The sequence below is a fragment of the Brachyhypopomus gauderio genome, chromosome 19 (genome assembly GCF_052324685.1).
Source record: "Brachyhypopomus gauderio isolate BG-103 chromosome 19, BGAUD_0.2, whole genome shotgun sequence".
Taxonomy (NCBI): Eukaryota; Metazoa; Chordata; class Actinopteri; order Gymnotiformes; family Hypopomidae; genus Brachyhypopomus; species Brachyhypopomus gauderio.
Window position 1 is genome coordinate 10706758 of NC_135229.1, and position 14027 is coordinate 10720784.

Below are 14027 nucleotides of genomic sequence, written 5' to 3' on the forward strand. Positions count from 1 at the left end.
GTCCACACCCTTCTGCTCTCGTTCGCACACGGGCTTGGTGCAAGAACAGCACAGCTTACTGGTCACCCCTCCGGGTCTGGGTCCTGGTCACCCGTCTGGGTTCTGGTCACCCCTCTGGGCTTTGAGAAGGAGAAGGTTCTCTTTTGTAGCAGTTTGTCAGGATCATGGTGGAACACACAACAGAGGAGGAAGCTAGAGTCTGTGGTTCCCCATATGTAGAGGTGTGTGTGTGTGTGTGTGTGAGTGTGTGTGTGTGTGTGTGTGTGAGAGAGAGAGAGAGAGAGGGGGATCAGGATCCTGGCTAAGTGGCACAGTAAATCTCCCAGCATTCTCTGTCCTGTCTGTATGGATCAATACAGTGTGTGTATGGTCATCTGGGCCCCTCCCTAATGGCCACTATCTACATCTACAGTCTCCTCTCTTCTGTTCTCACAGCTCTCAGACTCGGACACGTCTGCACTCAAACACACACATGCTCCCCCCACCCCCCCAAACACTTAATTCTCAAGAAGTAGTAGTTCCTTAAACTACTTGTGAGTCCTCATCACTGTGTGGTTCTGGTTAGTCCTCGTCACTGTGTGGTTCTGGTTAGTCCTCGTCACTGTGTGGTTCTGGTTAGTCCTAGTCACTGTGTGGTTCTGGTTAGACCTAGTCACTGTGTGGTTCTGGTTAGTCCTAGTCACTGTGTGGTTCTGGTTAGACCTAGTCACTGTGTGGTTCTGGTTAGTCCTCGTCACTGTGTGGTTCTGGTTAGTCAGTGCTGTTTATATCGCCTCTTTATGCAGAACCAGCACACAGTAAGGATGGCTGTTCCGATCCATGTTTGATGTTTGAGACCTTCATTAAACAATGTTTGTCATTGTCAGTACAGTATTTGTTGACAAAAGATCTTATACAGCGCTCTTTTGTGTGTGTGTGTGTGTGTGTGTGTGTGTGTGTGTGTGTGTGTGTGTGTGTGTGTGTGTGTGTGTGTGTGTGTGTGTGTGCGCGCGCTCACTCCTGCAGGTCCCGGTCCCGACACCGCAGGTCCCACAGTCGCAGCAGCAGGAGGTCCAGCAGGAGACACAGCCAGCACAGGACGCGGGACCGAGGGCGGGACAAAGGGCGGGACAGAGACGGGGACAAAGACAGAGATGCCAAAGTCAAGGAAAAAACAGGGTAGGAAATGGCCGTCATGACCACCATATCTCTCTCATGAACACACACACACACACACACACACACACACACACCCACCCCTGGGCTGCGGTTCGGGACGGCGGCTGTCTGGTTGTCATCCATCTAGGTCCGTTTCAGCCCCTGGTGCCGTTCGCCTGCACGTGGGCTAAACTGGTTTGTGCACACTCCTCTCATTCCGCCTGTCTCACGGGGGCGTGCGCCTGGCCGCCATGCCCAGGGGGCGTGGCCTAACACGATCGGGGAGCCGTGTGATGTGATGACGTGTCCCGCGGCTGTCGGTCATTTCGAGAGGCTTGTCGCACTGACAGGATCACATGAGCTTTGGGAGGAAGTTAGCCACCACTGGGGGGTTGTGTTGTTTTTATAAACATGCGGAGAGAGGTCTGTCTGAGCGTGTGTGTGTGTGTGTGTGCGTGCATGTAATGTGCAGTCTGTAGTAGTTCCACACTGCCACTGATTTGATGGTTTTGAGTCTTCGGCATACTTCACGTGTGCCCTGTGTCACAACTCCTCTGTTGCAGAGGCCACACATAATAGTAGATATTAACATCATCTTAAGCGGTCGCATTCACTAATTCCAGGTTCTGTCCAGTCTTTCCATCAGCTGCTAAATCCCTGTCAGTTCTGGACAGGTCAGGAACTTGGCCAAGACCTCCTGTTAAAGAGGATTCTTTACATTCGTAGTATTGAAATAAATACTCTCCTATTAAAGAGGATTCTTTACATTCATAGTATTGAAATAAATACTCTCCTATTAAAGAGGATTCTTTACATTTGTAGTATTGAAATAAATACTGTCCTATTAAAGAGGATTCTCTACATTCGTAGTATTGAAATAAATGCTCTCCTATTAAAGAGGATTCTCTACATTTGTAGTATTGAAATAAATACTCTCCTATTAAAAAGGATTCTTTACATTCGTAGTATTGAAATAAATACTCTCCTATTAAAGAGGATTCTTTACATTTGTAGTACTGAAATAAATAATCTCCTATTAAAGAGGATTCTCTACATTCGTAGTATTGAAATAAATACTCTCCTATTAAAGAGGATTCTCTACATTCATAGTATTGAAATAAATACTCTCCTATTAAAGAGGATTCTTTACATTCGTAGTATTGAAATAAATACTCTCCTATTAGAGGATTCTTTACATTTGTAGTACTGAAATAAATAATCTCCTATTAAAGAGGATTCTCTACATTCGTAGTATTGAAATAAATACTCTCCTATTAAAGAAGATTCTCTACATTCGTAGTATTGAAATAAATACTCTCCTATTAAAGAGGATTCTTTACATTCGTAGTATTGAAATAAATACTCTCCTATTAAAGAAGATTCTCTACATTCGTAGTATTGAAATAAATACTCTCCTATTAAAGAGGATTCTTTACATTCGTAGTATTGATATAAATACTCTCCTATTAAAGAAGATTCTCTACATTCGTAGTATTGAAATAAATACTCTCCTATTAAAGAGGATTCTTTACATTCGTAGTATTGATATAAATACTCTCCTATTAAAGAAGATTCTCTACATTCGTAGTATTGAAATAAATACTCTCCTATTAAAGAGGATTCTTTACATTCGTAGTATTGAAATAAATACTCTCCTATTAAAGAAGATTCTCTACATTCGTAGTATTGAAATAAATACTCTCATATTAAAGAGGATTCTTTACATTCGTAGTATTGAAATAAATACTCTCCTATTAAAGAAGATTCTCTACATTCGTAGTATTGAAATAAATACTCTCCTATTAAAGAGGATTCTCAACATTCATCGTATTGAAATAAATACTCTCCTATTAAAGAGGATTCTCAACATTCATAGTATTGAAATAAAAACTCTCCTATTAAAGAGGATTCTCTACACTCACAGTGAAGGATTAAATGCTCTCCTGAGGATTTTTTTAGTGTCTTTCATTAGAAGTATTTCTTGTTTTCATATGTTCATGTTTCTCTTACTGACATGGCTGTGTGTGTGTGTGTGTGTGTGTGTGTGTGTGTGTGTGTGTGTGTGTGTGTCATGGCTTAAAGCTACAAGGGATTGTGTTAATATTTGTGGGTTTTTGTCTGTATTCGGAATCTTCAGGGAAAACTTAGAACAAACCCCCTAAATCCACACACAGTTCTCAGTTATATCCTGGAGGTGTGTGTGTGTGTAATTTGCTGCCCTTTGTGATGTCCCTGTAGAGCATTGCACTGATAGAGAACCCAAGAGGAGGAAACGGCGATAGAGACCAGAAGTGATACACACACCCACACAATCTCACTCTCACAAACACACACCCACACACAATCTCTCTCTCTCTCTCTCTCACACACACACACACACCCTGCTGTCAGGAAGAGCTTGACCCTCCGTGTTCTGTATGAAATAATTAGTTCCAGTGCTGCAGTGGGCTGTGTGCTGTACCGGGGGCAGACTGCTCTATGGAGGTCTCTTACACACACTCCTGCTCCTAATAGCAGTGTGTACAACACACACACACGCTCACACGCACGTACACACACACACACACACACACACACACACACACACACACATGCACGTGCACATGCATTTATATACACACACATGCACACATGCATGCTACACACGCCTACATACACACATGGCTGCACACACACATGCACACACAAAGTCTGAATCCTCCTTGAGTGCTTAGGGAGAATAGAGATTATTATAATTGATCTAATTGTTACAATTTAATTATTGGAGAGATCTAATTGGTGGAGGCCTCATACCTCCCCAGATGATGTCCCCCCCAGTACAGTGATGTCATTATAGCCACGCCTCCCTCACAGCCATGCCTCCCTCTGTACACCTCCCAGGCTGTAGCTCCGTCTTGTACACTGCGAGGGAACTGTGGCAGTGAGAGTGTCCAGCTGTGGGTGAGCTGTAGCTCTGTGGAGCAGGACGTGTCTCACTCTCAGACCACAGTGAAGACACTAACAGGACGTGTCTCAATCTCAGACCACAGTGAAGGCACTAACAGGACGTGTCTCAATCTCAGATCACAGTGAAGACACTAACAGGACGTGTCTCACTCTCAGACCACAGTGAAGGCACTAACAGGACGTGTCTCACTCTCAGACCACAGTGAAGGCACTAACAGGACGTGTCTCACTCTCAGACCACAGTGAAGACACTAACAGCTAGAACTGCTAAATGCTGCTTGACAGTGGCAGTTTCATAATGACAGGAGCGTAATGTAGTAGGGCTGCCATGATTAGTCGACTAGTCACGATTATGTCTACTATTAAAATAGTCGACGAATAATTTAATAGTTGATGCGTCGTTTTTCTCCTCTCCAAACTGCTGCGTCTGCCTTTCTGTCCGTAACGCACATGCGCAATAGTGGAAACTGGGGTAGACAGTGGACGACATCCCAGGACGTTATACAGACTGGTATCATGGCTACCCGGCTACGGAACTCAAAAGTGTGGGATAATTTTCCGTAGCCAGGTTCCGAAACGCGTGCGAAATATCTGCAAGGCAGAACTTTCCTTCCACAGCAGCACAAACGTGATGCATGAGCACCTGAAGCATGTTGTGGCTGATTGTGACAATGATGAAGAGGGACCATCATCTCTGTAATCTAAACTGCTAGTTAGCTGCTAAAGTTACCGTAAACAGAGCGTTAACTTAGTACTTACTTATCGTGGTAGCTGTAAAAGTTAACATTAGTGATGGCGATTTGTTTCATTAGCCTTAGCACGCATTCGTGTGTTTTCTGTAACGTCAGTGAGACCAAAACTTTATTTTTGTGAATAATTCCTTAGTTTCAGGTCCCTACTTAATTTGATTTAAATATAGCTAAGTTTGATGCCAGAGACAAATGAAAGAAAGAAAAACCTAAAAAAAATTCTTTATTAATGTATTTATTTTTGCGTTGTTTAAGCCAGTGCCTTATACTTATTTTAATAATTGTTTGTTGCAACAAGTTGCATATTTCATTAAAGGTTTAATGAACTATGATCTTAATTGTTTTTATTTTTAGTTAGCATATAGCTGAAATCTAATGATTGTTATATAATAGCAGTTGCATTCTCGTGTGATGAGCTGGACGTTTTATATTCAATTAACGTGATCCGATTAGTCAACTAATCATAAATTAATCTGTGATTAGTCGACTATAAAAATAATCGTTTGTGGCAGCCCTATAATGTAGTGGTAGTAGTGCATCATATGTATTTGTGTGAATGTGTGTGTGATTGTGTGTGTGTGCACACGCATGTGTGGGGGGGGTCATGCTTTGTTAGCTCCAGGTGTTCTTTCACTGCTCTGATTCTCCATCACTCCACCACTTTCAGCACTGCTGAGGCATTGTTCAAGATCACACACACACACACACACAGACAGACACACACACACACACACACACACACACACACACACACACACACACACACACACACATTATAAAAGTTAGGCTTTAATGCTTTTTGACTTTTTTCTGACAGCCCTCAGATATTTTTTAGTGCAAGGCCATTTTGGTAAACCTTCCCTCTGCACTCTCTCTCTCTCTCTCTCTCTCTCTCTCTCTCTCTCTCTCTCTCTCTCTCTCTCTCTCGCGCACACACACATATACACACACACTTCAGTCTTCCTCTCTGTATCCAGGTTGCAGAATGCCAGATGAGTGTTTAAGGAGCTGCTAGACTCTGTGTGTGTGTGTGTGTGTGTGTGTGTGTGTGTGGATGAAAGGTGGCGGTGGCAGACTCGGTGGGTGGGCTGACACATCCGTGTGTGGTGTTGTTTTCATTAAACATTTATGGCACCTCTAGCATGACAGCAAGCATCAGTGGGACGACGTGTTTTCATGCAAAATTTATCGAATAAGACGAGACTGTGTAAAGCGATCTTGTTGCCTTTCACCAATGGCAAAGGGTAAATGGGTAACTGTGGGGTGTGTGTGTGTGTGTGTGTGAGAGAGAGTCCAAAGGTATTTGTGTGTAGGCATAAGGATTTAACAGGTCAAGTGTGTGTGTGTGTGTGTGTGTGTGTGTGTGTGTGTGTGTGTGTTGGAGAGGTTTCCTGTTTGCAAATTTTTCTCACTTAACATCACTCTGTGATGCCATTTCACCCTTCCCCTTCATGTAGCCCCTCCCCTACCACTTAGCCCCACCCCTCCACTACTCTGTGGCCCCTCCCCTACCACTTAGTCCCGCCCCACCCCTACCATTGGGCTCCACCTCTGCCCTTCCACTTAGCTCTGCCTCTGCTCTACTGCTTAGCAAGTGTGCTGTCCCATTTCATAGGGGAAGATTTCAATCACTACTCTTTCAATTCAGCTCCAACGAACATTTGAAGCATAAAAACATATACATAAAAAGCACAACGTGTGTGTGTGTGTGTGTGTGTGCACCAGCACAGCCATCAAGTGATTAGAAACTAGCTGGCCATTGCTAATGAATTTTCACGGCTCTACTCAGCCCTCTAGAGCAGGTGCACAGATCAGGATCTCACCGCGACAGAAACCAGAGCCTGAACTGTTTGTATTGTCACTGTGGCTTTCAAATGTCATACCAGACTCTGAGGTGCAGCTACACGCTCCACAGCAGGCACAGGGCAACAGCCCAAGGGAAGACTAGGGCTTACATGTGTGTATATGTGTGTTTACATCAACAACAGGTGATGTACAGATGTAAAAGTGGTTAACACTGTCTGACAGAACTGTTGGAAGTGCACGCGCTTCTAGAACTGGTACTCCTGAAGTGTGGACCCTTCTAGAACTGTTGCTCCTGAAGTGTGGACCCTTCTGGACTTTTACTCCTGAAGTGTGGACCCTTCTAGAACTGTTACTCCTGAAGTGTGGACCCTTCTAGAACTGTTGCTCCTGAAGTGTGGACCCTTCTAGAACTGTTGCTCCTGAAGTGTGGACCCTTCTAGAACTGTTGCTCCCGAAGTGTGGACCCTTCTAGAACTGTTGCTCCTGAAGTGTGGACCCTTCTAGAACTGTTGCTCCTGAAGTGTGGACCCTTCTAGAACTGTTGCTCCCGAAGTGTGGACCCTTCTATATAGTAATATATACAATGAGAATAATATGGGGCTGAGTACAGATCCTTGTGGGACACCATATTTTAACTTTGTACATTCTGAACATTCGTTATTTACTAGCACAAATTGTTAACGATCTGTCAGGTAGGACCTGAACCAGAAGAATGCTTGACCTCTTATGCCAATGAGCGTCTCCAGCCTATCCAGTAGAATATTATGATCAATGGTGTCCTAAGCAGGACTGAGGTCTAACCGTATAAGAAAAGAAACGTGTCCTTTATCAGAGGATATTAAGAGATTGTTTAGTACTTTAGTCCGTGCAGTTTCAGTGCTGTGATGGGGTCTAAATCCACACTGAAATAACTATAATCACCAAGTGCAATGCAAAGCATTGGATGCAGTGGTGTAAAGCACGTTGCCACTGGACTCTAGAGCAGTGGAGGTGCGTTCTCTGGAGTGACGAATCGGTGGAGGAGGGATTATGGTGTGGGGTTGTTTTTCAGGAGCTGGGCTTGGCCCCTTAGTTGTATTGAAAGGAACTCTGAATGCTTCAGCATACCAAGATATTTTGGAGAATTCCATGCTCCCAACTTTGTGGGAACAGTCTGGCAGCTCCCTCTTCCAACATGACTGTGCACTAGTGCACAAAGCAAGGTGTGGTGTGGATGAACTTGACTTGCCTGCCCAGAGTCCTGACCCCAACTCGACAGATCACCTTTGGGATGAATTAGAGCGGAGACTGAGAGCCAGGCCGTGTGAAATGAAAGACGTTGATGACTTAACTTGCACTTGACTTTGTTTGATTCATCTTTATCTTTTTCAAAATACTTTTGAAGTTTTTTTTGCAGCCATAATGATCTCGGCAGATGCGGACTATCCTGTAGCGTGTTCAGCTCCGCTCGTTTGGATTGTGCAACTGCAGGGTGTGATTTATTAATGTGTAGTAAGGAAGATGCCTATTGTTAATGTGCACACATTATTTTAAAATATTTATTAACAGAAATTAGGATGATTTTATTTGACAAAAGGCCATATATAATGAAAACAAAGACATTTCATGTAACAACTAATTCTTAGCAGCATCCTTGGGCACCCCCATGCAGTTAGAATGGTACATTCGACTATGACGTACATAGTTGACTGGGGGGTATAGTCGACTATAGTCGAATCAGCGACTATTGTAGGTGACCCCTAATACATACATATAAATACTACTACTTCACACATATACACACTACTTCATACATACTAATACTGCTTTAGGTGGTGTTGGAGGTGTGAGTAAACCATACATGGGCTGTGATTCTGGGGTCCAGCGCCTCAGTCTGAGGAGTAGATGTGTAAGGCATCCTCACCAACCTCACCAGCCACAACATCTTCACCTGCCTTACCATCCTCACCATCCACAACATCCTCACCATCCTCACCATCCTCACCATCCTCACCAACCTCACCGTCCTCACCATCCTCACCATCCTCACCATCCTCACCAGCCTCACCAACCTCACCAACCTCACCATCCACACCATCCACACCATCCACACCGTCCTCACCGTCCTCACCATCCTCACCATCCACACCATCCACACCATCCTCACCATCCACACCATCCACACCATCCACACCGTCCTCACCGTCCTCACCATCCACACCATCCACACCATCCACACCATCCACACCATCCACACCATCCTCACCATCCACACCATCCACACCGTCCTCACCATCCACACCATCCACACCATCCACACCATCCACACCATCCTCACCATCCTCACCAGCCTCACCAACCTCACCAACCTCACCATCCACACCATCCACACCATCCACACCGTCCTCACCGTCCTCACCATCCTCACCATCCACACCATCCTCACCATCCACACCATCCACACCGTCCTCACCATCCTCACCATCCACACCATCCACACCATCCTCACCATCCACACCATCCTCACCGTCCTCACCGTCCTCACCATCCTCACCATCCACACCATCCACACCATCCTCACCATCCACACCATCCACACCATCCACACCGTCCTCACCGTCCTCACCATCCACACCATCCACACCATCCACACCATCCTCACCATCCACACCATCCACACCGTCCTCACCATCCACACCAACCTCACCATCCACAACATCCTCACCATCCACACCATTCACACCATCCACACCATCCACAACATCCTCACCAACCACACCATCCTCACCATCCACAACATCCTCACCATCCACACCATCCACACCGTCCTCACCATCCACACCATCCACACCGTCCTCACCATCCACACCATCCACACCATCCTCACCAACCTCACCATCCTCACCAACCTCACCAACCTCACCGTCCTCACCAACCTCACCAACCTCACCGTCCTCACCATCCTCACCAACCTCACCAACCTCACCGTCCTCACCATCCACACCAACCACACCATCCACACCATCCTCACCATCCACACCAACCACACCATCCACACCATCCTCACCATCCTCACCATCCACACCATCCACACCATCCACACCATCCACACCGTCCTCACCATCCACACCATCCACACCATCCACACCATCCACACCGTCCTCACCATCCACACCATCCTCACCATCCACACCATCCACACCATCCTCACCATCCACACCATCCACACCGTCCTCACCATCCACACCATCCACACCATCCACACCATCCACACCAACCTCACCATCCACAACATCCTCACCATCCACACCATCCACACCATCCTCACCATCCACACCATCCACAACATCCTCACCAACCACACCATCCTCACCATCCACAACATCCTCACCATCCACAACATCCTCACCATCCACACCATCCTCACCATCCTCACCATCCACAATATCCTCACCATCCACACCATCCACACCATCCACACCGTCCACACCATCCACAACATCCTCACCAACCTCACCATCCTCACCATCCACAACATCCTCACCATCCACACCATCCACACCATCCACACCGTCCACACCGTCCACACCATCCACAACATCCTCACCAACCACACCATCCTCACCATCCACAACATCCTCACCATCCACACCATCCACACCATCCTCACCATCCTCACCATCCTCACCATCCACAACATCCTCACCAACCACACCATCCTCACCATCCACAACATCCTCACCATCCACACCATCCACACCATCCTCACCATCCACACCATCCACACCATCCTCACCATCCTCACCATCCTCACCATCCACACCGTCCACACCGTCCACACCGTCCACACCGTCCTCACCGTTCACACCATCCTCACCATCCACACCATCCACACCATCCTCACCATCCTCACCATCCACACCATCCTCACCGTCCACACCATCCTCACCATCCACACCATCCTCACCATCCTCACCATCCACACCATCCACACCATCCACACCATCCTCACCATCCTCACCATCCTCACCAACCACACCATCCACACCATCCACACCATCCACACCATCCACACCATCCTCACCATCCTCACCATCCACACCATCCTCACCAACCACACCATCCACACCATCCACACCATCCACACCATCCTCACCATCCTCACCATCCACACCATCCTCACCAACCACACCATCCACACCATCCACACCATCCTCACCAGCCACACCATCCACACCATCCACACCATCCTCACCATCCACACCATCCTCACCAACCACACCATCCACACCATCCACACCATCCACACCATCCTCACCAGCCACACCATCCACACCATCCACACCGTCCACACCGTCCTCACCATCCACACCGTCCTCACCATCCTCACCATCCACACCATCCACACCAGCCACAACATCCTCACCAACCTCACCAGCCCTTGTGTTGCTCCTTTGTTTGTCTAAGAGAGACTCAGAAATGTGTGTGCGGGGGCGTGCATGTGTGTGTGTGTGCGCGTATGTGTGTGCGTGTACGTGTGTGTGTGTGTGTGTGTGTGTGCGAGCGCATACGTGTGTGCGAGCGCATACGTGTGTGCGAGCGCATACGTGTGTGCGAGCGCATACGTGTGTGCGAACGCATACGTGTGTGCGAGCGCATACGTGTGTGTGTGTGTGTGTGTGTATGTGTGTGTGTGTATGTGTGTACGTGTACGTGGGAGGGGGGTGTCTCTGGGGACGAGTCTGGCCGGTACTAATCGCCGTAGAGACACCCTGAGCAGGCGATAGAGAGCTATGACAATCCACTTACCGCGCTCTGTAATCTGTTTAGCTGTTCGGACTAGTTAAATCGGCGCGCACACACACACACACACACACACAGATACACACACACACACGTGCCTGAGGCTTTTCAACTGCAGGACAGGATCCTCTTTGTCAGTGACCCCCAGACTTCGTTAATATGTTTAGTCATTTTATGATTATGTTCACATTTCTTATTTTACAGTCTTGAATGCACTTTTATTGGTTTGATTGTCACTCACTCACTCACTCACTCACTCACTCACGCACGCACGCACACACACACACACACACACACACACACACACACACACACACACACACACACACACACACACACACACACACACACACACACACACACACACTCTCTCTCTCTCTCTCTCTCTCTTAGGCAGATCCAGCCAAGCCTGGAGCATGATGACAGAGCTGAGGTAAAGCCAAATAAAATCTCTCACAATCCAATTAGATTTGGGCTGATCCGAGCCATAATGCTTAGCTCTGCAGCTACACCCCTGGAGCCCCTCCCACAGTACACACACACACACACACACACACACACACACACAGAGCACATAATCAATACCCACCTTGCTCCTGACTCAGTTTACGGCCTCTTCATTGGGCTGCGTGAGGAGGAGTTGTGGATGATGGTTGTTTCTGAGTGCGCGTGCGCGCACACACACACACACACACACACACATACACACACACACACACACACACACACACACACACACACACACACACACACTCATACTCATTTCTCAGTGCTGGCTGCTTTATGAGCCCAACACGTTAAGCGTCTGTGTGGGTTTAGGAACATTATGGAAATGGGCTTGTCAACAAAATTTCTTTCTCTGTCTCACCGACTTTTACACACAGAGACACACACATACACACAGACACACTTTCTCTCACAACCACACACACTGGTTTTGTGTTCGGTGCCTCATCTTTGTTGTATAACATATGAAGGTCTGTCCACTAACGCAGAGGTGTTTGGATGGTTCTTCATTCTCCACCTCCACTCTGATTACGACCTTCTGCAGCTGATGTGCTCTGTTTCGCTGGAAGGCCAAAGCAAACAATCCAGAGAAGCCCATCCAGAGCAGACCAATACTTCTGCTTGGTAATGCCTAGACCAGGGTGGGGTTTGGAGGGTGGAGTTTTCTGGGCGAGGGTGGGGAGCACAGTACTTTTTTTTTTGTAAATCGTTATCATAAAATTGGCCTCTACACTCTACATTAAGATTTCATCATGCAATCATTATTTAATCAAGTCACATTAATTGTTTATCAGTTTTCTGTTCAGAACTGGGTGTTGCAGTGACATTGAGGAGTGTAAGTCCACCGTATCAGATGTTTGTGGAGTTTTCTAGAAGATGTTCTTAATTGAATGGTTTTATTGTAGTCTCTGCCTCTCCCTGTACACACTGCAGTATTTCAGGACTCTACCTGTCACTCTCATCACACACACACACACACACACACACACACACACACACACACACACACACACACACACACACACACACACTCACACACCCAGAGTGACGTGCTCCCCACGTTCGTGTCGCATGACAAACAGGGGTGGCGGCTTCATCTCGTTGCCGGCGAGATTGTCGCTGTGGAGACGCCCACTGGCCCCCCACGCAGCCTTTATTGCACACACCGACCGACGCAGCTCCCAGAATCCTCTGCATATGGAGAATTCATCATGTAGGTTAATACGGCTCTCACATTCTCCTTCTCTCTCTCTCTCTCTCTCTCTCTCTCTCTCTCATAGTCTCAGTAATAGAGTTACGCCCGTGTCTCTCGTAGTTTCAGCAGACTTCATCTGTTCTGCCTTTATGTGACAGCAGGGAATATGAAATCATATCCAGTGTCGGCTTGTTCAGCGCTAACGTGCTCTCTACACAATCCTCTGCCATCTTGTCTGCACACCTGCCATTCAACAGTCATCTGCTTGAACTTAAACAGAACCCGCCCTCATGAGGTCACACACACCTCCACCAGGAAAATGACAACAGTGTGGAGTTTGTACTGAGCCGAGAGCTTTTAGTGAGGAACTGATTGTCGGGTCTATGTAGATCATGCTGGGTCTTCTGGTCTGTGAGGTTCTGGATCTGATAACTACTGGCTTTGTGCCCTGTAGCTCTCCAAACCTTCATTTCCTGTTTGTAACTCATTTGGAAAGGACCTTTTCATAAAACAGAAACCATTCTTTATAGACCTTTAAAACTAGCAGTGTGGGAGTCTCCTGGGGTCGTGGGGCTCGGGTGTCCCAGAGTCCCCTGGGGTCGTGGGGCTCGGGTGTCCCAGAGTCCCATGGGGTCATGGGGCTCGGATGTCCCAGAGTCGCCTGGGGTCGTGGGGCTCGGGTGTCCCAGAGTCCCCTGGGGTCGTGGGGCTCGGGTGTCCCAGAGTCCCCTGGGGTCGTGGGGCTCGGGTGTCCCAGAGTCCCCTGGGGTCGTGGGGCTCGGGTGTCCCAGAGTCGCCTGGGGTCGTGGGACTCGGGTATCCTAGAATCCCCTGGGGTCGTGGGACTCGGGTATCCCAGAGTCCCCTGGAGTCGTTGGGCTCGGGTTTTCGAACCTCGTCAGTCT

At 47.4% G+C, this 14027-nt stretch overlaps 1 protein-coding gene across 3 annotated transcripts in view; it reads left to right on the plus strand.

Annotated features, from left to right (window-relative positions):
• The window catches only part of rsrc1 (arginine/serine-rich coiled-coil 1), a 119633-nt gene that overhangs the window by 24720 nt on the left and 80886 nt on the right, over positions 1-14027 (plus strand). For all 3 annotated transcript variants that reach the window (XM_076981005.1, XM_076981007.1, XM_076981006.1), the window contains exon 4: positions 1006-1158. In XM_076981005.1, coding sequence (XP_076837120.1) covers positions 1006-1158 — 153 coding nt within the window. The remainder of the gene's footprint in view (positions 1-1005; positions 1159-14027) is intronic.